This window comes from Caloenas nicobarica, chromosome 35, assembly GCF_036013445.1.
Source record: "Caloenas nicobarica isolate bCalNic1 chromosome 35, bCalNic1.hap1, whole genome shotgun sequence".
In the NCBI taxonomy this organism is placed as follows: domain Eukaryota; kingdom Metazoa; phylum Chordata; class Aves; order Columbiformes; family Columbidae; genus Caloenas; species Caloenas nicobarica.
In genome coordinates, this window is record NC_088279.1 from 1,163,943 (window position 1) to 1,188,427 (window position 24,485).

A 24,485-nucleotide genomic window follows, 5' to 3' on the forward strand; every position below is an offset into this window, starting at 1 on the left:
GGTTCCGGGGTGACCCCTCCGGGTGTCGGGGTGACTCCCGGGTGTTGGGGTGACCCCTCCGGGTGTCAGGGTGACTCCCGGGTGTTGGGGTGACTCCCCCATGGTTTTGGGGGGGCTCCCAGGTTCTGGGGTGACTCCTGAGTTCCGGGGTGACCCTGCGCTCCCCGTGTCCCCCAGGTTCTGGGGTGACTCGTGGGTGTCGGGGTGACCCCTCGGGGTGTTGGGGTGACCCCCTCGGGCTGTCGGGGTGACCCCCGGGTGTTGGGGTGACCGTGCGCTCCCCGCAGTGAACGTGAACAAGATCAAGGACTTTGGGGAGGCCGCCAAGCGGGAGCTGCTGAAGGACCGGGAGGCGTTTGAGACGGCGCGGCGCCTGAGCCACGACAGCATGGAGGAGAAGGTGCCCTGGGCGCCCCCCCGCGCGCTGGCGCTGCCCCCGCCCCTCGTGCCCCCCGGCAGCGGCAGCCGCGAGCGCTTCACGCAGGCCGAGCGCGAGAAGGGGATCCTGCAGGAGATCTTCCTGTCCAAGGAGAGGTGAGCGGATCCCACGGGATCGCGTGGAGATCCCCCGTCTGCTGGGGGGCGGGGGGTGGGTCCGATTCCGCCCGCCCCCGCCCCGTTTCCACCCTTTTGGGAAGCGGGGATCCTACCGATCTTCCTGTGCAAGGAGGGCTGAGTGGATCCCATGGGATCACTCGTGGTATTAGGAACACGGGATCCCCCCTCTGCTTGGGAGGGGGGGATCTGAATCCCCCTATTATTTCCACGCTTTTGGGAAGCGGAGATCCCTGGTGGGGGGATCCTACAGATCTCCTTGTGGAAGGGGGGCTGAGTGGATCCCATGGGATCATGTGTGATATTAGGAGCAGGGGATCCCCCCTCTGCTTGGGAGGGGGGTGTCGAGATTCCCTCCCATTTGCACCCTTTTGGGAAGTGGGGATCCCCAGACGGGGATCCCGCAGGAGATCTTCCTGTCCAAGGAGAGGTGAGCGGATCCCACGGGATCACACAGAGATCCGCCCTCTGCTGGAGGGGGGGGCGGGGTCCGAATCCCCCCCATTTCCACCCTTTTGGGAAGCGGGGATCCCTGGGGGGGGATCCCGCAGGAGATCTCACTGTGCAAGGAGACATGAGTGGATCCCATGGGATCACTCCTGATGTTAGGAACAGGGGATCCTCCCTCTGCTTGGGAGGGGGGGATCTGAATCCTCCTATTATTTCCACCCTTCAGGGAAATGGGGATCCCCAGGGGAGGGATCCTGCCGGAGATCTTCCTGGGCAAGGAGGGTGGATCCCAAGGGGTCACTTGTGATATTGGGAGCGAGGGATCCTCCCTTTGCCTGGGGAGGTGAGGGGGGGTCTGAATCCCCCTGTTGTTTCCACCCTTTTGGGAAGTGGGGATCCTGCAGGAGATCTTCCTCTCCCGGGAGAGGTGAGTGGATCCCAAGGGATCACACAGAGATCCGCCCCCTGCCAGGGTGGGGGGGTGTCCAGATTCCCCCCCATTTCCACCCTTTTGGGAAGGGGGGGATCCCGCAGGAGATCTTCCTGTGCAAGGAGAGGTGAGCGGATCCCATAGGATCAGAAATCCGCCCTCTGCCTGGGGAGGCGGGGGTATGGATCCCCTTCTTTCTGTCCCTTTTGGGGAGCGGATCCCTTGGTGGGGGGGCGGTCATGCAGGAGATCTTCGTCTCCAAGGAGAGGTGAGTGGATCCCGTGGGATCACTCATGATATTGGGAGCAGGAGATCCCCCCTCTGCTTGCCGGGGGTGTCTGAACCTCCCCCACTTTCTGTCCCGTTTGGAGAGCGGGTTCCCCCAGGGGATCCCCAAGGATCTGGTGCCTGGAGGAGCAACCCGGGGGATCCATAAGAATCCTGAGTCTTTTGCGGGGAAGACACAGGATCCCAGAGGACTGAGAGTCTTTGTGGGGGGACACAGAATCTCTGGGGATCCAGACTCTTGCTGGGGGACACACAGAATCCCTGGGGATCACCTCCTGGGGGAGCCAGGATCCCTGAGGATCCGCGGTCTGGGTGGGGAAACGCAGGATCCCCGAGGGATCTTGGGGGAAACGGCATCCCTGAGATGTTTGGGGGGGTGGGGGGGGGTGACACAGGATCCTCAGGGATCCCGAGTCTCGAGGGTGACACAGATCCCCGGCGGGGGGGGATCCACTGGGGATCCACTGACGCGTCCCCCCCCCCGCAGCGTCCCCGACAGCCCCCACGAGCCCGACCCCGAGCCCTACGAGCCGCTGCCGCCCAAGCTGATCCCGCTGGACGAGGTAAGCGCTGCCGCACGCCGGGTGCCGCCGCCGCCGCCCCCCCCCCGGGCCCCCCCGCCCCGTAGCGCAGCCCCCCCCGCCCTGACCCGCGTGTCTGTGCCCCCCAGGACGGCTCCGGCGAGGAGGCAGCGGATCCCGGCGGCGCCGCGTCCCCGGACCCCGGTGGCTCCAAACTGCCGCCCGTGCTGGCCAACCTGATGGGCAGCGTGGGGGGGGGCAAAGCGGGCCCCCCCCGGCCCCGCCGGCCCCGGCCCCATCAACATGCAGGACATCCTCAGCTCCATCATGGTAACGGCCCCCCCACACCCGCACGGACCCCCCCCCAACCCGGGGCAGACCCCCCAACCCAGCACAGACCCCCCAACCCAGCGCAGACCCCCCGCAACCCAGCACAGACCCCCCCCAACCCAGGGCAGACCCCCCAACCCAGCGCGGACCCCCCCCAACCCAGTACGGACCCCCCCCAACCCAGGGCAGACCCCCCCCAACCCAGCATAGACCCCCCCAAACCGGCACAGAGCCCCCTAACCCGGTACATTCTCAGCTCCATCATGGTAACGGACCCCCCAAACCCAGCACAGACCCCCCCAACCCAGCATGGACCCCCCCAAACCAGTACAGAGCCCCCGAAACCCATACAGACCCCCCCAACCCCAGTACATCCTCAACTCCATCATGGTAACGGCCCCCGCAACCCGGCACGGACCCCGCCAACCCCAGAATAGACCCCCCTCCAGCCCAGTACACACCCCAACCCAGCATGGACCCCCCCCAACCCCAGCACAAACCCCCCAACCCCAGCACAAACCCCCCAACCCCAGCACAAACCCCCCAAACCCAGTACACACCCCCCCAAACCCAGTACACACCCCAACCCCAGCACGGACCCCCCCCAACCCCAGCACGGACCCCCCCCAACCCAGTACGGACCCCCCAAACCCAGTACGGACCTCCCCAACCCCAGCACAGACCCCCCCAACCCAGCACACACCCCCCCAACCCAGCACAGCCCCCCCAAACCCAGTACGGACCCCCCACCCCAGCGCAGACCCCCCCCAACCCCAGTACGGATCCCCCAACCCCAGCACAGACCCCCCCAACCCAGTACACACCCCCCAAACCCAGTACACACGCCACCCCCAGCACGGATCCCCCCCCACCCCCAGCACGGACCCCCCCAACCCCCAGCAGGGACCCCCCCAACCCCCAGCAGGGACCCCCCCCAACCCAGCAGGGACCCCCCCCAACCCCAGCACGGACCCCCCCAACCCCAGCACAGACCCCCAACCCCAGCACGGACCCCCCCAACCCCAGTACAGACTCCCCCAACCCCAGTACAGACCCCAACCCAGTACGGACTCCCCCCACCCCAGCACAGACCCCCCCCAACCCAGTACACACCCCAACCCAGCACAGCCCCCCAACCCCAGTATGGAGCCCCCAACCCAGTACGGAGCCCCCCAACCCCAGCACAGACCCCCCCCAACCCAGCACACACCCCAACCCCAGTACGGGCCCCCCCACCCCAGCGCGGACCCCCCCAACCCAGCGCGGACCCCCCCACCCCAGCGCAGACCCCCCCCAACCCCAGTACGGACCCCCCAACCCCAGCACAGACCCCCCCAACCCAGCACACACCCCAACCCCAGTACGGGCCCCCCCACCCCAGTACGGGCCCCCCCACCCCAGCGCGGACCCCCCCACCCCAGCGCAGACCCCCCCCAACCCCAGTACGGACCCCCCCAACCCAGCACACACCCCAACCCCAGTACGGGCCCCCCCACCCCAGCGCGGACCCCCCCACCCCAGCGCAGACCCCCCCCAACCCCAGTACGGACCCCCCAACCCTAGCACAGACCCCCCCAACCCAGTACACACCCCCCCAAACCCAGTACACACGCCACCCCCAGCACGGACCCCCCCACCCCCAGCACGGACCCCCCCAACCCAGCACGGACCCCCCCCAACCCCAGCACGGACCCCCCAACCCCAGTACAGACCCCCCCGAGCCAGCACAGTCCCCCCCAAACCTGGGGTGACACGGGGGGGGCGGTGGCGGCGCAGCGGGGGGGGGGGCAGGGAGGGGGTGCCCCCCCTTTGTGTCCCCCATTTCCGTGTCCCTGCCCTGTCCCTCACTGTCCCCGTCCCTGTCCCCAGGGGGGGCCCAGCCCCCACAAGGCCGAGGATTTGCTGAAACAACCCGATTACTCGGAAAAAATCAAACACTTGCTGGGAAACCTGCAGGCGCCGGGGCCCGGCGGAGGTGAGGGGACACGGGGGACAGCAGGGACATGGGGGACACAAGGGGACAGCAGGGACATGGGGGACACAAGGGGACACGGGAGACATGGGGGGACACAAGGGGACATGAAAGGACACTGGGGACAGGGGGGACACAAGGGGACACTGGGGACGTGAGAGGACGCTGGGGACACGGGGGACACAAAGGGACACTGGGGACATAGGGGACATGGGGGACAGAAGGGGACATGAGAGGACACTGGGGGCATGGGGGACACAAGGGGACAGCAGGGACATGGGGGGACATGAGAGGACACAAGGGGACAGCGGGGACATGGGGGCATGGGGGACACTAGGGGACAGCAGGGACATGGGGGACACTGGGGACATGAGAGGATGCTGGGGACACGGGACACAAGGGGACAGCAGGGATATGGGGGACACTGAGGCATAGGGGACATGGGGGACCCAAGGGGACAGCAGGGGCATGAGGGGAGACGGGGGCGTGGGGGACACTAGGGGACAGCAGGGACATGGGGGACACTGGGGACATGAGAGGATGCTGGGGACACAGGGGACACAAGGGGACAGCAGGGATATGGGGGACACTGGGGACATGGGGGACGCTGGGGACATGGGGGACAGAAGGGGACAGTGGGGACATGGGGGGATATGAAAGGACGCTGGGGACATTGGGGACACAAGGGGACAGCAGGGACATGGAGACACTAGGGGACAGCAGGGACATGAGGGGACACTGGGGATACTGGGGGACAGCAGGGATGCTAGGAGACACTGGGGACATGAGGGGACACGGGGGGACAGCAGGGGCATGGGGACATGGAGGCTGCCAATAGGGGGGTTTGTGCCCCTGAGGGGACACAAGGGACATCTTGGCTTGGGGACACATTGGTGACACTGTCCTCTCCCCAAGAGAGGACACGGGGTCCCCTCAGCCCCAGGGTGACGCTTGCATTTGGGGACATGCTGGGGGGGACATCGGGGTCCCCTCGTCTTGGGGACACAACATGGAGGCATTGGGGTCCTCTGAATTTGGGGACAAGCTGGGGACACCGTGTCCCCTCTGGGGTGACACTGGGGGATTTGGGGTCCTCTGAATTTGGGGACAAGCTGGGGACACCGTGTCCCCTCTGGGGTGACACGGGGGGGTTTGGGGTCCTCTGAATTTGGGGACAAGCTGGGGACACCATGTCCCCTCTGGGGTGACACTGGGGGATTTGGGGTCCTCTGAATTTGGGGACAAGCTGGGGACACCGTGTCCCCTCTGGGGTGACACGGGGGGGTTTGGGGTCCTCTGAATTTGGGGACAAGCTGGGGACACCGTGTCCCCTCTGGGGTGACACTGGGGGGTTTGGCGACCCCTGAATTTGGGGACAAGCTGGGGACACCGTGTCCCCTTTGGGGTGACACTGGGGGATTTGGGGTCCCCTGAATTTGGGGACAGGATGGGGACACCGTGTCCCCTCTGGGGTGGCACTGGGGGTTTGGGGTCCCCTGAATTTGGGGACACCGTGTCCCCTCTGGGGTGACACTGGGGGGGTTTGGGGTCCCCTGAATTTGGGGACAAGCTGGGGACACCGTGTCCCCTCTGGGGTGACACGGGGGGGTTTGGGGTCCCCTGAATTTGGGGACAGGATGGGGACACCGTGTCCCCTCTGGGGTGACACTGGGGGGGGGGGTCCCACAATGGGGGGGTGGGGGGGGCGAGTGTCCCTTTGCATTGGGGACACCACCCCCTGTCCCCAACTCCAGGGACACATGGGGACCCGGGGGGTCCTGGGGGGGGTCGCGGGGTGTCCCCCGCCCCCCGTGACCCCCCGTGACCCCCCGTTTCTTGCCCCCCCAGTGCCACACGGGCTGCTGGGCCCCGGCCCCCCCATGGCCAACGGCTTCGCCCCCGGACACAAGGGCCTGCAGCACTTCCCGCCGGGGGGGCCCCTGCCCGGTGAGTGACCCTGAAAACCCACCCCCCGAACATCCCACCCCCCCGACCCCCCCGTGACCCCACACCCCCCGTTCTCTTTCTCCCCCCCCCCCGACCCCCTGTTTTCTCTTTCCCCCTGAACCCCAAAACCCCTGTGACCCCCCTGACCCCCCCACCCCCCCTAACGTCCCGTTTTCTCTTTTCCCCAAACCCCCCTAACTCCCCCGGTCCCCCCCAAACCGCAAAACCCTTGTGCCCCCCCCGACCCCCCCGTTTTCTCTCCCCCCCTTCCCGACCCCCCTGTTTTCTCTTCCCCCCCCACCCCCCCTTTATCTCTCCCCCCGACCCCCCGTTTACTCTTCCCCCCCCGACCCCCCCTTTCTCTACCCCTCCTCCCACTCTCCCTTTTCTCTCCCCCGCTCCCGACCCCCCCGTTTTCTCTTTCCCCCCCCGACCCCCGTTTTCTCTTCCCCCCCGACCCCCCCCGTTTTATCTCCCCCGACCCCCCTTTTTTCTCCCCCCCCGACCCCCCCTTTTCTCTTCCCCCTGTGACCCCCTGTTTTCTCTTCCCCCCCCGACCCCCCCTTTCTCTTCCCCTCCTCCCACTCCCCCTTTTCTCTCCCCCCCTCCCGACCCCCCGTTTTCTCTCCCCCCCACCCCCCCTTTTCTCGACCCCCCCCGACCCCCCCCTTTTCACTCCCCCGACCCCCGTTTTCTCTTCCCCCCGACCCATCTTTTTTCTTCCCCCGACCCCCCCTGTTTTCTCTTCCCCCCCGACCCCCCCCATTTTATCTCCCCCCGATGCCCCCTTTTCTCTCCCCCCCCGACCCCCCTTTTCTCTTCCCCCTGTGACCCCCTGTTTTCTCTTCCCCCCATGACCCCCCCTTTTCTCTTCCCCTCCCCCCACTCTCCCTTTTCTCTCCCCCCCCCCGACCCCCCCGTTTTCTCTCCCCCCCCCGACCCCCCCTTTCTCTCCCCTCCGACCCCCCCTTTTCTCTCCCCCCGACCCCCCCTTTCTCTCCCCCCGACCCCCGTTTTCTCTCCCCCCCCGCCCCCCCCCCGTTTTCTCTGACCCCCGTTTTCTCTCCGCAGGCCCCCACGGCGGTGGCGGGGGAGGGGCTCCGGGCCTCCCCCCGGGGATCCCCGGGGGCCCCCGGATGTTGGGGCCGCCCCCCCCCCAGCGCGGCGGCGGCGGCGGCGACTTTTGGGAGCCCGCGGAAGGGGGGGGGGGGTCCCTGCGGGGGGGGCCCCCCCCCCAGCACGGGGGGATGCGCGGGGGGGCCCCTTTCACCGGCCCCGCGGCCGCAGCGGCGCCGACCCCCCCCCACCCCCCCCGTACCGGTGCCGCGGCGGGGGGGGGCGCAGCGGGGGCCCCCCGAATGGCACCCGGGGGGGGGGCGGCCCCCCCGGCGACCACGGCAGAGCCCACCCCGGCGAGCACCCCCGCGGCCACGCTGGAGGTAAATGCGGGGGGGGGCCCTGGCTCTGGGGGGGGCCCGGCCCCGCCTGGGAGGGGCCCGTGGGCGCCCCCTCCCCGCCCCCCCCGCCCCCCCCGCCCCCGCCGCCCTTCCTGCCGCGCTGGAGGGGGGGAGGGGGGGAGCCGCCCCACCCCCCGCACCACCCCCTCCCCCCGCTCGAGCCGCCCCCCGGGCCGTGGGGGAGGGGCCCCGACTGGCGCCGGCCCCCCATGGGGCTCTGAGACCCCCCCCCGCCACCCCCCCCCGCCGCGGCCACGGGCGCTCGGCACCGCGGCCGACACACCGGGCGCCACCGGCTCCGGGCGGTGGCGCGGCCTTAGAACCGGTTCCGCCAGGGGCAGGAGGGAGCGACGCACTTAGAGCCGGTTCTAGGAGGGAGTGGCGGAGTTAGAACCGGTTCTAGGAGGCAGTGACAGAGGTAGAACCGGTTCTAGGAGGGAGCGATGCAGTTAGAACCGGTTCTAGGAGGCAGTGACGGAGTTAGAACCGGTTCCAGGAGGGAGTGGTGGAGTTAGAACCGGTTCTAGGAGGCAGTGACAGAGGTAGAACCGGTTCTAGGAGGGAGCGATGCAGTTAGAACCGGTTCTAGGAGGCAGTGACGGAGTTAGAACCGGTTCCAGGAGGGAGTGGTGGAGTTAGAACTGGTTCCACCAGGGGCAGGAGGCAGTGACGGAGTTAGAACCGGTTCCAGGAGGGGCAGGAGGAAGTGGTGGAGTTAGAGCTGGTTCTAGGAGGGAGTGGCGGAGTTAGAATCGGTTCTAGGAGGGAGTGACGGAGTTAGAACTGGTTCCAGGAGGGAGTGACAGAGGTAGAACCTGTTCCACCAGGGGCAGGAGGGAGTGACGGAGTTATAGCCGGTTCTAGGAGGGAATGACGCAGGTAGAACCGGTTCTGGGAGGGAGTGATGCAGTTAGAACCGGTTCTAGGAGGCAGTGATGGAGTTAGAGCTGGTTGTAGGAGGCAGCGACGGAGTTAGAACCGGTTCCAGGAGGGGCAGGAGGGAGTGGTGGAGTTAGAACCGGTTCCGCCACGGGCAGGAGGGAGTGACGGAGTTAGAGTCGGTTCTAGGAGGGAATGACGGAGTTAGAACCAGTTCTAGGAGGGAGTGACAGGGTTAGAACCGGTTCCACCAGGGGCAGGAGGGAGCGGTGGAGTTAGAGCCAGTTCTAGGAGGGAGCGATGCAGTTAGAACCGGTTCTAGGAGGGAGCGTTGCAGTTAGAACCGGTTCTAGGAGGCAGTGACTGAGTTAGAGCCAGTTCCAGGAGGGAGTGACAGAGTTAGAGCTGGTTCTAGGAGGGAGTGGTGGAGTTAGAACTGGTTCTAGGAGGGAGCAGAGGAGTTAGAGCCGGTTCTAGGAGGGAGCGATGCAGTTAGAACCGGTTCTAGGAGGGACCGTTGCAATTAGAACCGGTTCTAGGAGGCAGTGACTGAGTTAGAGCCGGTTCTAGGAGGGAGTGACGGAGTTAGAACCGGTTCTGGGAGGGAGTGACGGAGTTAGAACCGGTTCTAGGAGGGAGTGACAGGGTTAGAACCGGTTCCACCAGGGGCAGGAGGGAGTGGCGGAGTTAGAACCGGTTCTAGGAGGGAGTGGTGGAGTTAGAACCGGTTCTAGGAGGGAGTGACGGAGTTAGAACCGGTTCTAGGAGGGAGTGACAGGGTTAGAACCGGTTCCACCAGGGGCAGGAGGGAGTGACGGAGTTAGAACCGGTTCTGGGAGGGAGTGACGGAGTTAGAACCGGTTCTAGGAGGGAGTGACAGGGTTAGAACCGGTTCCACCAGGGGCAGGAGGGAGTGGCGGAGTTAGAACCGGTTCTAGGAGGGAGTGGTGGAGTTAGAGCCGGTTCTAGGAGGGAGTGACAGAGTTAGAACCGGTTCTAGGAGGGAGTGACAGGGTTAGAACCGGTTCCACCAGGGGCAGGAGGGAGTGGCGGAGTTAGAACCGGTTCTAGGAGGGAGTGGTGGAGTTAGAGCCGGTTCTAGGAGGGAGTGACGGAGTTAGAACCGGTTCTAGGAGGGAGTGACGGAGTTAGAACCGGTTCCAGGAGGGAGTGGCGGAGTTAGAACTGGTTCCACCAGGGGCAGGAGGGGGTGGTAGAGTTAGAACCGGTTCCACCACGGGGAGGAGGGAGTGACAGAGTTAGAACCGGTTCTAGGAGGGAGTGACGGAGTTAGAACTGGTTCTAGGAGGCAGTGACGGAGTTAGAACCGGTTCTAGGAGGCAGTGACGGAGTTAGAACCGGTTCCAGGAGGCAGTGACGGAGTTAGAACCGGTTCTAGGAGGCAGTGACGGAGTTAGAACCGGTTCCAGGAGGCAGTGACGGAGTTAGAACTGGTTCCAGGAGGGAGTGATGGAGTTAGAACCGGTTCCAGGAGGGGCAGGAGGGAGTGGTGGAGTTAGAGCCGGTTCTAGGAGGGACTGACGGAGTTAGAACTGGTTCCAGGAGGGAGTGGTGGAGTTAGAACCGGTTCCACCAGGGGCAGGAGGGAGTGACGGAGTTATAGCCGGTTCTAGGAGGGAATGACGCAGTTAGAACCGGTTCTGGGAGGGAGTGGTGCAGTTAGAACCGGTTCTAGGAGGCAGTGATGGAGTTAGAGCCGGTTCTAGGAGGCAGCGACGGAGTTAGAACCGGTTCCAGGAGGGGCAGGAGGGAGTGGTGGAGTTAGAGCCGGGTTCTAGGAGGGAGTGACAGAGTTAGAACCGGTTCTAGGAGGGAGTGACAGGTTAGAACCGGTTCCACAGGGCAGGAGGGAGTGGTGGAGTTAGAACTGGTTCTAGGAGGGAGTGGTGGAGTTAGAGCCAGTTCTAGGAGGGAGTGACAGAGTTAGAACCGGTTCTAGGAGGGAGTGACAGGGTTAGAACTGGTTCCACCAGGGGCAGGAGGGAGTGGTGGAGTTAGAGCCAGTTCTAGGAGGCAGTGACGCAGTTAGAGCTGGTTCTAGGAGGGAGTGGTGGAGTTAGAGCCGTTCCAGGAGGGAGTGACGGAGTTAGAGCCGGTTCCACCAGGGCGGAGGGGGTGGTGGAGTTAGAATCGGTTCCACACGGGGAGAAGGGAGTGACGGAGTTAGAACCGGTTCTAGGAGGCAGTGACGGAGTTAGAACCGGTTCTAGGAGGCAGTGACGGAGTTAGAACCGGTTCTGTGAGGAGTGACGGAGTTAGAACCGGTTCTGTGAGGGAGTGACGGAGTTAGAACCGGTTCCAGGAGGGAGTGGTGGAGTTAGAACCAGTTCCACCAGGGCAGGAGGGAGTGATGGAGTTATAGCCGGTTCTAGGAGGGAAAGACGCAGTTAGAACCGGTTCTAGGAGGCAGTGATGGAGTTAGAGCCGGTTCTAGGAGGCAGTGACGGAGTTAGAACCGGTTCCAGGAGGTGCAGGAGGGAGTGGTGGAGTTAGAACCGGTTCCACCACGGGCAGGAGGGAGTGACGGAGTTAAGAGCCGGTTCTAGGAGGGAGTGGTGGAGTTAGAACCGGTTCTAGGAGGGAGTGGTGGAGTTAGAACTGGTTCTAGGAGGGATTGACGAGTTAGAGCCGGTTCTAGGAGGGAGTGGTGAGTTAGAACCGGTTCTAGGAGGGAGTGGCGGAGTTAGAACTGGTTCTAGGAGGGATTGACGAGTTAGAGCCGGTTCTAGGAGGGAGTGGTGGAGTTAGAACCGGTTCTAGGAGGGAGTGACGGAGTTAGAACCGGTTCCAGGAGGGAGTGACGGAGTTAGAACCGGTTCCACCAGGGGCAGGAGGGAGTGATGGAGTTAGAGCCGGTTCTAGGAGGGAGTGGCGGAGTTAGAGCCGGTTCTAGGAGGGAGTGACCCAGTTAGAACCGGTTCTGGGAGGGATGGGTGGAGTTAGAACCGGTTCTAGGAGGGAGTGGTGGAGTTAGAGCCGGTTTTAGGAGGGGCAGGAGGGAATGATGGAGTTAGAACCGGTTTCTGGGAGGGGCAGGAGAGGCGTTAGAACCGGTTCTAGGAGGGGCAGGAGGGCGTTAGAACCGGTTCTAGAAGGGGCAGGAGGGCGTTAGAACCGGTTCTAGGAGGGCGAGACCGTTCAGAGACGAGGGCGTTAGAACCGGTTCTAGGAGGGGCAAGAAGGGATGATGGAGTTGGAACCAGTTCTAGGAGGGGCTGCAGGGAGCGATGGAATTAGAACTGGTTCCAGAACAGGCCCCAGGGCACAATGGGAGTTAGAACCGGTTCTAGGAGGGGCCACAGGGAGTGATGGAGTTAGAACCAGTTCTAAAACAGGCCGCAGGAGATGAGGGGCTCAGAACCAGTTCCAGGAGCGGCAGGGAGGTGATGGAGTTAGAACTGGTTCTAGGAGGGACAGTGAGGCACAGTGGGAGTTAGAACCGGTTCTAGGACGGGCCGCAGGGCGTGGTGGGAGTTAGGAGGGGCAGCAAGACATGATGGCAGCTAAAACCAGCTCTGGGAGGGGCCGCAGGGCATGCTGGGAATTAAACCGGCTTTGGGGAGGGGCCGCAGGGCATGCTGGGAGTTAAACCCGGCTTTGGGCGGGAGCCGCAGGGCCTGCTGGGAGTTAAACCCGGCTTTGGGAGGGGCCGCAGGGCATGCTGGGAGTTAAACCCGGCTTTGGGAGGGGCCGCAGGGCATGCTGGGAGTTAAACCCGGCTTTGGGGGGGCCGCAGGGCATGCTGGGAGTTAAACCCGGCTTTGGGAGGGGCCGCAGGGCATGCTGGGAGTTAAACCCGGCTTTGGGGGGGGCCGCAGGGCATGCTGGGAGTTAAACCCGGCTTTGGGCGGGGGCCGCAGGGCATGCTGGGAGTTAAACCCGGCTTTGGGGGGGGCCGCAGGGCATGCTGGGAGTTAAACCCGGTTCTAGGCCAGGCCCAGGGCTGGGAGCCGCCTCAGCGCCCCACACTTGGCTGTGGGGCTGGAGCAGGACTCTGTGGGGCAGGGTCGAGGTTCTATGGGGCAGGACCGAGGTTCTGTGGGGCAGAATTAGACACCATGGGGCAGGACCGGGGCTCTGTGGGGCGGGATTAAGGTTCTACAGGCCTGGACCAGACGCCGTGGGGCAGGACCCAGGTCCTATGGGGCAGGATACAGGTTCTATGGGGCAAGACAAGACGCCGCGGGGCAGGATCCAGGTCCTATGGGGCAGGACCAGGACTCTACAGAGCAGGATGCAGGTCCTATGGGGCAGGATGCAGGTCCTATGGGGCAGGACCAGACGCTGCGGGGCAGGATCCAGGTCCTATGGGGCAGGACCCAGGTCCTATGGGGCAGGGCCAGACGCCGCGGGGCAGGATCCAGGTCCTATGGGGCAGGACCCAGGTCCTATGGGGCAGGACCAGGACTCTACAGAGCAGGATGCAGGTCCTATGGGGCAGGATCCAGGTCCTTTGGGGCAGGACCAGATGCCGTGGGGCAGGACCCAGGTCCTATGGGGCAGGACCAGACGCCGCGGGGCAGGACCCAGGTCCTATGGGGCAGGACTGGGCGCCGTGGCTCTCAGCCCCACACCCCCAGCCCCACACCCCCCCCCCAGCGCTGCCCCATAGCCTCAACCGCCGTGAGCCCGGAGCCCCACAACCGCCCCCCGCCCCCCCCAATAACCCCCCAACCAACCAATCCGCGCCCCCCCCGCCCCACCCCGCGCTTCACCCCACACATCTCCCCCCCCCCCCGCCGTGGGGCCGCCGTGGGGCCGCCGTGGGGCCTGACGCGCCCCCCCCCTCCCTTTTCTCTCACGCAGACATGTCCGGCCGCGCCGTCTGTCGCCATTTCATGCTGAAGGGCAGCTGCAGGTACGAGAACAACTGCGCCTTCTACCACCCCGGCGTCAACGGGCCCCCCCTGCCCTAGCGCCGCCCCCAAAACAAACCCCCCCGGCCCCCCGCGCCCCCCACCCCCTATGGCTTCTGTGAGGCCGCGGCGGCGCCGCCGGCGCTGGGGGAGCGACCCCCCCCCCCCTTAACCCCCCCACCACCTTGGGGTGGGGGGCAAATAATCCTGATTGGGGCGGGGGGGGGAGATACCCCCCTATGGGGTTAAACGGCCACCCGGGGGGGGTGAGTTGTACGCGATTTGGGGGGAGAAATAAACACCCGGTGGGGGTGAAAGAAAACAGGCGCTGGGGGGTAAATATACAGCTGGGGGGGGTTAAATGAATATGGACCTGGGGGGGTAAGAAATAGAAACCTGGGGGGGAATAAATAGAGAGCTGGGGGGGGAATAAATAGAGAGCTGGGGGGGGGGGAATCCCCCCCCTGTGGGTTTGAAATATCCACCCGAGGGGGAGAAAAGAGACACCAGGGGGGATAAATATCCAGTTATGGGGCAAAACCCCCCCCAAGGGGCAAAAAAATCCCCCCAAGGGGCAAAAAAAATCCCCCCAAGGGGCAAACCCCCCCCCCCCCGCGGGGGGTAGATGTGGGGCACAAAAGTACCCACCGGGGGGTAAAGAGTTGTGGGGTGTAAATACCCCCCTGTGGGGCAGAAATCCCCCCCCCCAATTAAAAAGGGGGTGTAACCCCCCCCGCCCCCCCCCCCCCCCCGGCAAAAATCCCAGCTGTGGGGCAGGAATAACCCCCCGGGGGTCCAGTGCCCTCCTGGGGGGTGAGTTGTGTCGTGACCCCCCCAGCAGCAGATAAACACCCCGCTATGGGGCAGTAAGTAAATACCCCTCAGATGGGTGTAACTGCCCCCCCCACACACTAATTTACCCCCCCCGGGGTCAAAATGCTGCTGCCAGGTTACAATTCCCCCCCCACCCGGGTGTAAATTCCTCCCCCGGGGCACCAAATTTACCCCTTTCCGGGGCCAAGAGCCCTCGGTTTGGGGGGGGGGCGTTAAGCCCCACTGGGGTAAAACAGGGTCTAAATCCCGCCCCCCCCGGTGAAAAGCAGCGTCAGGAATGGGGTAATTACCCCCCCAGGCCCAAAACTGCCCCCCCCCCCAGCCCAGGTCCTATTTGCCCCCCACCCCCCCCCAGGGCCAACCCCCCCCCAAACCTCTGACTTGGGGGGGGGGTCCCCAAATTCTCCCCCCGTCCCCCCCCGCGCCCGGGGCCGTTGCCCCTCCCCCGCACACACTCGCCGCCGCCCGGGGCTGCGCCGCCGGGGGGGGGGGGGGGAGGGGGGTTTTTGGGGGGGGGGGCTGCGCCGGACGCTGTTTTCTGTGAAAACTTTGGCCGGGGGGGGGGGCCCCGCGCCTGCCCCTCCCCCTTTTGTATATTTTGTACATTAATAATAAACTGGTGGAAAAAAAGAAAAAAAAAAAATAAATAAAAATGTCACTGGCTGGGTGTGGCGGTGGGTGCGACGTGTTCGCTCTGGAACCTACTGGTGTTCGCTCTGCAACCTACGGGATGGTGTTCACTCTGGAACCTACCGATGGTGTTTGTTCTGGAACCTACTGGTGTTCACTCTGGAACCTACTGATGGTGTTTGTTCTGGAACCTACCGATGGTGTTTGTTCTGGAACCTACTAGTGTTCACTCTGGAACCTACTGATGGTGTTTACTCGGGCACCAATTGATTGACTCTGGAACTGAACTGCTGGCGTTCACTCTGGTGGCGTTTACTTGGGTACCAAGTGTGTTCACTCTGAACCCTACTGACGGCACCCCCCAAATAAAGGCACTTTCCAGCCGCTGCTGCGCCACTTGCTGTTTATTCCCGGCGCAGGGGGCGCCCCCCCCGCCGCCCTCACTCGCGGGGCCGGTTCACCACGACCTCCCCCAGCGCCTCCAGCACCTCCCGCTTGTAGTCGTCGAAGTCGCCGTCGATCTGGCTGAGCCCCTGCTCCTCCACCACCCAGAGCTGGCAGCCGGTCTCGGTGATCAGCCGCGCGTCGTGACTCACCACAATGACGGCTGCCAGGCGGCCGTGACGTCACCGTGACGTCACCGTGACGTCACCCCCCCCACCCCAAGCCCCACCCGTTTCCCCGCCTCACCGCCCCGATAGTCGTTGATGGCGTCGGCCAAAGCGTCGATGGATTCGATGTCCAGGTTGTTGGTGGGTTCGTCCTGGGGTGGGGGGAGGGTGAGGGACCCAGGCGTCCGGGAGCCCTGGCCCCGCCCCCGGCCCCGCCCCGCTCACCAGGATGAGGACGTCGGGCTCCCGGCAGGCGAGTTCGGCGAACACCACCCGGGCCTTTTGCCCGCCTGCCAGAGGGGCGGGGCTTAGCGCTGGAAGCTCCGCCCCCTGAGAGGCTCCGCCCCCCCTCCACAGAGCCCTGTCAATCCCATTAGCCCCGCCCACTCCGCCGGGCCCCGCCCCAACAGCAACCAGCCCCGGCTCCGCCCCTTGTCTCCAGGCTCCACCCCCTTTATCCCAGGCTCCGCCCCTTGTCTCCAGGCTCTGCCCCTTGTCTCCAGGCTCCACCCCTTGTCTCCAGGCTCCACCCCCTTTCCTTCTGCCCCCACCCCTTTCCCCAGCTCCACCTCCTATATCCCAGGCTCCACCCCCTTTCCCCAGGCCCCGCCCCCTTCCCTCATCTCCACCCCCTTTCCCCAGGCTCCACCCCCTGTCTCCTGGCTCCGCCCCCTTTCCCCAGGCTCCACCCCCTTCCTGCAGGCCCTGTCCCCTTTCCACAGGCTCCACCCCCTTTCCCCAGGCTCCACCCCCTGTCTCCTGGCTCCGCCCCCTTTCCCCAGGCTCCACCCCCTTCCTGCAGGCCCCGTCCCCTTTCCACAGGCTCCACCCCCGTTCCGCTGGCCCCGCCCACCGGACAGCTTGGCGATCTGCAGCGTGTGCGCGTGTCCCTCCAGCCCGAACCGGCCCAGGCACTTGCGGGCGTCCTGGTGCGGCAGGTTGAAGTTCCGCTGCAGGTACTCGGCCGCCGTCTCCTCCAGCCGCAGCTGCTCGGCCGCCTGCTGGTTGAAGAACCCCACTTTCTGCGGGGGGGGGGGGGGGGTGTTTAAAAAAAGGGGCGTCAGGACACGCCCGTGGGACACACCCAAAGGCCACACCCGCGGGAAACACCTGGGATCAACCTCCCCCCGCCTTGCTGGAATGGAACAGCCTGGGGGGGAAGGTGCTTGTGAGGCCACGCCCCCCCCCAGCGGGAAGCCACGCCCCCAGAGAGCAGCCACGCCCCAACAGGCCACACCCCTTCAGACACCCCGCCCCTTCACAGGCCACGCCCCCTTCTAGAGACCCCGCCCCCTCACAGGCCACACCCATTTCTAGAGACCCCGCCCCCTCACAGGCCACACCCCCTTCTAGAGACCCCACCCCTTTCACAGGCCACGCCCCCTGCAGACACCCCGCCCCTTTCACAGGCCACGCCCCCTTCAGAGACCCCGCCCCTTTCACAGGCCACACCCCCTGCAGAGACCCCGCCTCCTCACAGGCCACACCCCCTTCTAGAGACCCCGCCCCTTCTCAGGCCACACCCCTTCTAGAGACCCCACCCCTCACAGGCCACGCCCCCTTCGGAAGCCCCGCCCCTCACAGAGGCCCCGCCCCCTCACCAGCCGGTGGTTCCTGCGCATCTGCCCCCGGATCTGCAACAAGAGACACGTTTAGGGGGGAACACCCCAAAAAATTCAACACATTCCCCCCCGCCACGAGCCCCCAAAACTCTCCAGACCCCCCCCAGGGTGTCATTGTCGGGTCACCCCTCGGTCACCCCCCATTTCCCAGGGAAAGGAACCCCAAAACCCAGAGGACCCACCCAGACTAACTCCCTCCACCCTCCCTGTGCCCCCCTCATTTTGAGGCTGTACCCCCCCCCCCATTTTGGGGCTGTACCCCCGTTTTTTGGGGTGTCCGTACCGGCGTGAGCTGCCCGGTGAGCAGCTGCAGCAACGTGCTCTTCCCCACGCCGTTGGGGCCCACGATGCAAACTGGGGGGAGGACAAAACAAAAAGGGGCGACCCTGGCAACCCGTGTTATTGTAGGGTCTCCCAAGCCCCCCCCGCCCCGGTATTTTGGGCCCCCCCCTCTGCCCCGGGGTATTTTTGGGGGGCCTCACCCCGCGAGTCCATGTCGATGCCAAAGTCCAGGTTGCGGAACAGCAACTCCTGCCCCTCGTACCCGAAATCCACGCCTGGAAACGAGGGTGCAGGTGAGGGGGGGGGACACCCCAAATACCCCCTGGTGCCCCCCAAGGCTCCTCAGAGCCTCGTACCCCCCTGCGCACCCCAAGTTACCCCTTAACACCCCCTCAGTGCCACAAATTTCCCCCCAGAGTGCCCCACAGCTTCTCCAATCTGCGCCCCCAGCCACACAGAATCCTCCCAAACCCCCCCGGACCCCCCCGTACCGTGCAGGCCGAGCACGGGGGGGCTGAGCGGGGGCGGGTTGGGGAAGGTGAACCGCACGGTGTATTCGCGCGGCCGCTTCAGCAGTTCGGGCGCCTCGTTCGCCTCCTCGGCCGCCGTCCGGCGCCGGCACTTCTGCTGCTTCCGCGTCAGCGCCTCCTTTGTCTGCTTCTCCTGCGGGACCCGCGGGATCTGCTCAGGGATCCACTCCAGGATCCGCTGAGCTCCAACCCCCCCCGCCTCATCGCCAGATCCCTGCGAGGGACCCGGGGGTTCCAACACCTGGGGGATAGCGGCCCCAATAACCCCCCTGTGGGCAACCAGCCCTCCAGATCCCTCTAGATCCCTGCAGTTGATCCCTTCTGCCGCATCCAGGAGGGACGGGGGGGTCACGAGGAGGGATGGGGGTGCCCAGGATGGGGGTCTGGGGGGTCACAGGGGAACCCAAAGACGCTGGGGGGGAGTTAGATGCCACAGGAGCAGATCCCACAGCAACGGATCCCGAGGGATCTCCCCTTACCGCCTGCTTCGTGGACTTGCCGCCGGCCTTGAGGTCGCGGAGCTTCTTCTCCTGTTTCTCGAACTGCTTGAGCAGCTCCTTCTGCTTCTGCTGGTACATCTTCTTGAAAGTCACTGCGGGGAGGACGCCGCAGGGTCATTAACAGCCCGCTAATCGCCCCGACAGTCCTAATTAGCCCCCACACCACGCACTGTAGTTGCCGCGGTAGTAGAAGAGGCGCTGGGCGTCCAGGTGGATGATGTCGGTGCAGACGTCGTCCAGGAACCCTTGGTCGTGCGACACGACCAGCAGCGTCTTCTTCCAGCTCTGCAGGTAACTGGGGGCGTTTGGGGGGTAAGTTGAGGGGACGCCGCGGCTTTGGGGACACCCCCAGCCCCCCCGCTTTGTCCTTTGTCCCCCCTCCCCCTGCATCCTCACTTGTTGAGCCAGATGACGGCGTTGAGGTCGAGGTGGTTGGTGGGTTCGTCCAACATCAGCAGCGTCGGCTCCATGAACAGGGCCCTGAGGTGACACCGGTGTCACCGGCGGGTCCTGCCGCCCCCCGGCGTCCCCCCCGCGTCACTCACCGCGCCAGGGACACCCTCATCCGCCACCCGCCGGAGAATTTCCTGGTTGCCCTGTTCTGCATTTCGGGGTTAAACCCCAAACCGGCCAAAATCCGCCGCGCTTTGGCCTCGGCCGCGGCCGCCCCGATGGCCCGAAGCTCCTCGTACACCTGCGCGGGGGGGGTTTAGGGTTAGATCCGGGGGTCCCAGGGGGTCCCCGATGTCCCCGCGTGTCCCCCGAACCTTCTCCAGGCGCTCGGCGGCCGCATCGTCGCCCCCGTCCAGCAGCGCCTGCAGCCGCTTCTCCTCCTCCAGCAGCCGCAGCCGCTTGGTGTCGGCACGCAGAACGGCCTGCACGGCCGGCGTCTCGTCCGCCACCACCTCTGCGGGACAGGACGGTGGGTTTGGGGGGAAAGCGGGGGTTTTTGGGGGGGCTTTCAGGTGTTTTGGGGGGGTCCGGATCGCCAGGGGCCCCCCCAGACCTACCTTGTTCGCAGAGCAGCACATCGATGTTGGGGGGGATGCTCAGCGCCCGGTTCGCGATGTGTTTCAGCAGCGTCGTCTTTCCCTTCCTGGTGGCAAATAGGAGCTTAAGCGTTATTTTTGAAGGGATCAGGACACCCCCAAAATCCCCCCAGAGTGGGGAACACCCACCCGTTGGGTCCCACGAGGCCGTAGCGGCGCCCGGCTACGATGTAGAGGTCGGCGTTGACATAAAGGTCCTTCCCATGGGCGGAGATGCTGAACTTCTCCAGCTGCGAGCGGGACGGGGGGGTCAGGAAACCCCCCAAAACCCTGAACCCCCCCTAAAGCGCAGCACCCTTTTTCTCCAACGCGGTGGTACAGCCCGGTTATGGCTTTCCCCTGCTATAATGGTACGACCCGGTTTCCCCACTGCAATGGTATGAACTGGTTCACCCCGATTTTAAGCTCGACGGTACGACCCGCCTCCCCCCTTTCCCAATGGCGCACCCCAGCCCCCCCTTTCCCCAATACAATGGTACGACCCCCCCCATTTTGCAGTGTAATGGTGCAGCCCACTCGGGAATGGAAGGTACCAAGTGTCTGGTACAGGGGGGGCACGGGTGATACCACCTCACCAGGATGGGGGGGAGGCAGTTATCACCCAGCCGGTTTTGTGGCGAATCGGGGTGAATCGTGGGGTTTTGGGGGTCACCTTGATGTCGGAGGCGTTCTCCAGCATGGCCTGGCGTGAGGAGAGCTCGGCCTGCGACACCGAGAAGTCGTTCTCGCCCGCGGCTGCCGCCGCCTTCATGGTGGCCACTTGCCGCTCGTACTCCATCTGGGGGGGGGCGGAGCCAAACGGGGTGTGGTCAGCCACGCCCAGCGGCAAGCCACGCCCCTTTCGGGTGAGGCTCCGCCCCCTCTTACCTGCTTCTTCATCTTCTTCTTCTCCTTTTTGCTGACGCGGGCGTCGGGCTCGGCCTTCGTCGCCTCCTCCTCCTCCTGTGATGGGGACGCCCCCCCCGGTCAGCCGCAGGGGACCCAGGCGTCCGGCGGCCACCCCTCCCCTTCCCACTGAGGGACTCACGGGCTCGCTGCCCTTCCGGGGCTCTTCGGCCTCGTCCTCCTCCTCCTCATCATCGCGCAGGGCCGTGAATTTGTTCTGGGAGAAGAGAGCAACACGATTTGGGGAAGGGATGCAAAACTTGGGGGGGGTCAGCACCTCCATCCCCACAAAAAAGGACCCAGGCGTCCGGGTTTGCCCCGCCCCCACCTTTGTGTTGTCATCAGAGCCTTCGGCCTCGTCCTCACTGGGGGCTTTTCCCTGGCCGGGGGTGGGAAACAGCAGGGTGAGACCCCCAGATTTGGAGACTCCCCCTCCCAAATCCCCGACCCACCCCCCTTCACCTGCCGCTTCCCCTTGGGTTTCTCGTTCCTGCGGCTCTTCCTCTTCTTCTCACCCTCCTCTTCCTCCTGCCCAGAGCCATCGGAGAAAGGGACCCAAGCGTCCGGGCCCCTCCCCTAATGCTTTTGGGGTGCCCCCCGCCCCGTCTCAGCTGAGTCCCCCCCACCTTTTTGCCTTTGCCCTTGGCGGGCCGCGAGCCTTCGTCCCTCCGCTCCTCCTCCTCCTCCTCCTCGCTCTGCTCCCGGCTCAGCGCCGCAAAGACGTTACCGCCCTGCAGGGGTGTTGGGGGACATGGGGACCCCAATTCCAGGGTGTCCCCCCCACCCCCAGATTCCAGGAGGTGCCAGTTTTACTCTCCCCCCGCCCAGATTCTGGCTCTTCTGCTCTTCTCCTCTCCCGTTTTCCAACTTCTCCCCACATTTAGATCCCCTAACCCCTCAAAGCCGCTACAAGGATATTTTGGGGACCCTCCCGCCCCGCCATTTGCTCACCTTCCTCCTCCTCCCCCCTTTCCTGGGGGCCGGAGCTGTGGGGCAGACGTGGGGGGGGCGGTTAGTGAGTGACCATAGAGCCTCAGGTCAGCCACAGCCTGGAGCGCCCCCAGCCTGGCACTTCCTGGTAGGGACGCTCTGGCCTGGGCGGACTCGCTGCTCCCAGAGGTGGGGGGTGCTACTGGACACCCCCCCCAAAATCTCACCTTCCTCCTCCTCCTCGTCGCTGCCGGCGGCCGCCAGCTCCTGCAGGCGCCGGCTCAGCTCCGCCTCCTCGTCCTCAGGCTCCGCCTCCGCCCGCCGCCGCTCTTTCCGCCGGTCTCGCTTCCGCCGGGAGGCCTGGGGAGGGGGCAGAACCTCATTAAAACCCTTATTAATTACCCCATTTATTACCCTGCTCTTCTCCCCCACGTCCAAGCCCCGGCCCCCCAGCCCCACAGTTTAGCGACACCCCATCCCCACCCCCTTTAGCCACCCCCCCAGCCCCACATTTAGTGACACCCCATCCCCATGCTTTTTAGCCACATGCCCTTTAGCCCACCCTCTTTAGCCACACCCCCACCCCCTTTACCCCCACCCCCACTCCCCTTTAGCCACTCCCTCTTTAGCCACACCCCTCAGCCCCACCCCCACCCCCTTTACCCCCACCCCCACTCTCCTTTAGCCACTCCCCCTTTAGCCCCACCCCCTTTAGCCACACATCTCAGCCCCACCCCCTTTAGCCACCCCCTTTAGCCCCACCCCCTAGTTACCTTTAGCCACACCCCTCAGCCCCACCCCCTTTAGCCACACCCCCTTTAGCCCCACCCTCTAGTTACCTTTAGCCACACCCCTCAGCCCCACCCCCTTTAGCCCCGCCCCCACCCCCTTTAGCCACACCCCCACTCCCCTTTAGCCCCACCCCCTTTAGCCCCACCCCCTTTAGCCACTCCCCCTTTAGCCCCACCCCCGTTACCTTTAGCCACACCCCTCAGCCCCACCCCCTTTAGCCCCACCCCCTAGTTACCTTTAGCCACACCCCCACTCCCCTTTAGCCACTCCCCCTTTAGCCCCACCCCAGCCCCACCCCCTTTAGCCACACCCCCAGCTACCTTTAGCCACACCCCCAGCCCCATCCCCTTTAGCCCCACCCCCTTTAGCCCCACTCCTTTAGCCGCGCCCCCTCGTTAGCGCAGCCCCTGACGAACCTGCTGTGGCGGCGCCTCCGTCCCAGCGGGCGGGGGGGCCTCGGCGGGGGCCGATTTCTCCTCCTCCGCCAACTCCTCGAAGAACTGGATGCGGGGGGCAAAAGGCGGGGTCAGGAGTTGGGCTCCGGGGTCGGAGGTCAGAGGTCAGGGGTCACGGCACTCACCGATTTCTTGCCGCGCCGGTCCCGCTTCCCTTTCCTCACCGGCTGGGCTGGGGGGGGCGGGCAGCCGGGACTGGACCCAGGCGTCCGGCCACACCCCGGCCCCGCCCGCCCCACGCAGCCCTGAGGGACCCAGGCGTCCGGCCACACCCGCCCCACGCGGCCCCGAGGGACCCAGGCGTCCGGGGCCGGCCCCACCCCAAGGGACTCCAGACCCCCCAAAGGCTTAATTCATCCCCTCAAAGGGGCAATTCCCCCCACAAACGGTTCAATTTCCCCCCCAAAGGATTGATGCTCCCATCAAAGGGTTTAATTTTCCCCTAAAAGGGTTTAATTCCCCCCTAAAGGGTTGATCCCTCAAGGGTCAATTCCCCCCCAAGCGGTTGATTCCCCATCCCAAAGGGTTAATTCCCCCCCAAAGGGTTTAATTCCCCCCCTGAATGGTTTAATTCCCCTCTAAGGGGTTGATTCTCCCCCCGCAAAGGGTTTAATTCCCCCCGTAAAGGGTTTAACTACTCCCTCAAAGAGTTTAATTTCCCTGCCAAAGGGTTTAATTCTCCCCCAAACGGCTTAATTCCCCCCCTAAAGGGATTAATTCCCCCCTCAAAGAGTTTAATTCTCCCCCAAACGGTTTAATTCTTCCCCTAAAGGGTTTAATTCCCCCCAAAAGGGTTTAATTCCCCCCCAAAAGGGCTTAATTCCTCCCCAAAAGGGTTTAATTCCTCGCCAAAAGGGTTTAATTCTCCCCCAGACGGTTTAATTCTTCCCCAAAAGGGTTTAATTCCTCCTCCAAGAGGGTTTAATTCCCCCCCCAAAAAGGGTTTAATCCCCCCCAAAAGGGTTTAATTCCACCCCCAAACGGGTTTAATTCCACCCCCAAAAGGGGTTTAATTCCCCCCACAAAGGATTCCTCCCTTCAAGGGTCAATTCCCCCCCCAGGTGTTGATCCCCCCCCCAAAAAGGGTTAAACCCCCCGCCCCCAGGGGACCCAGGCGTCCGGCTGTCCCCCCGCCCCAGGCCTCACCATCCCCCAGGGGACCCAGGCGTCCGGGCCCCGCCCCCTCCCAGCCTCCCAGCCCCCGCCCGCCCCTCCCCGGGTGTCCCGCACCCCCCGTTGCCCCCGCCGGGCTCACCCTGCCCCTCGTCCTCCCCCCGCCATTCCTCCTGCTTGGCCGCCGGCCGCGCTCCCTTCGGCATGGCCGGGCGCCGCCTGCACTGCGCCTGCGCGGACACAGAGACGCGCCTAGAGCGCCGCCCCCGCCGGGCCCTCGCTTCCGGTCCGCCGCCGCTTCCGATTGGGTCCTTTTTTGGGTGGAGCCGGCTCGCCCCGCCCCTTTTCTGTTGATTCCTCCTCCCCGCCTCACGCTCCGAGGTGATCTCTCATTCTATTGGCTCTTGCGGGTTCGTCCCTCCCCCTCTCTGAGGTAACTTGCCCTCCCATTGGCTCCCCGCGGTTCGTCCCTCCCCGCCAGGCCACTTTTCCCCCACCATTGGCTCTCCCGCCCGTCCGTCCCGCCCCCTCACCCCGCCTTCCCCG

At 65.0% G+C, this 24,485-nt stretch overlaps 2 protein-coding genes across 2 annotated transcripts in view; one reads left to right on the top strand and one right to left on the bottom strand.

The window, feature by feature from the left end:
• Positions 1 to 14,026, top strand: part of PPP1R10 (protein phosphatase 1 regulatory subunit 10) — a 30,048-nt gene extending 16,022 nt beyond the window's left edge. The window contains 7 exon segments of the mRNA XM_065654869.1: positions 288 to 534; positions 2,211 to 2,286; positions 2,394 to 2,516; positions 2,518 to 2,574; positions 4,444 to 4,549; positions 6,395 to 6,493; positions 13,657 to 14,026. Coding sequence (XP_065510941.1) covers positions 288 to 534; positions 2,211 to 2,286; positions 2,394 to 2,516; positions 2,518 to 2,574; positions 4,444 to 4,549; positions 6,395 to 6,493; positions 13,657 to 13,766 — 818 coding nt within the window. The 3' untranslated portion in view covers positions 13,767 to 14,026.
• A 1,532-nt stretch (positions 14,027 to 15,558) lies between these two features.
• On the bottom strand, positions 15,559 to 24,187 carry ABCF1 (ATP binding cassette subfamily F member 1). The gene is made up of 26 exons (XM_065654868.1): positions 24,082 to 24,187; positions 22,952 to 22,998; positions 22,788 to 22,871; positions 21,807 to 21,939; positions 21,601 to 21,635; positions 21,276 to 21,380; positions 21,112 to 21,177; positions 20,978 to 21,028; positions 20,792 to 20,866; positions 20,632 to 20,706; positions 20,417 to 20,542; positions 19,894 to 19,994; positions 19,726 to 19,811; positions 19,483 to 19,622; positions 19,261 to 19,409; positions 19,112 to 19,195; positions 18,886 to 19,010; positions 18,695 to 18,807; positions 18,177 to 18,348; positions 17,886 to 17,960; positions 17,687 to 17,757; positions 17,383 to 17,415; positions 16,635 to 16,803; positions 16,007 to 16,071; positions 15,861 to 15,933; positions 15,559 to 15,777 (listed from the first exon to the last, which is right to left on the bottom strand). The coding sequence occupies exons 1-26, from the start codon at positions 24,143 to 24,145 to the stop codon at positions 15,611 to 15,613; spliced, it is 2,484 nt and encodes an 827-aa protein (XP_065510940.1). The 5' UTR covers positions 24,146 to 24,187; the 3' UTR covers positions 15,559 to 15,610.
• Positions 24,188 to 24,485: the final 298 nt, after the last annotated feature.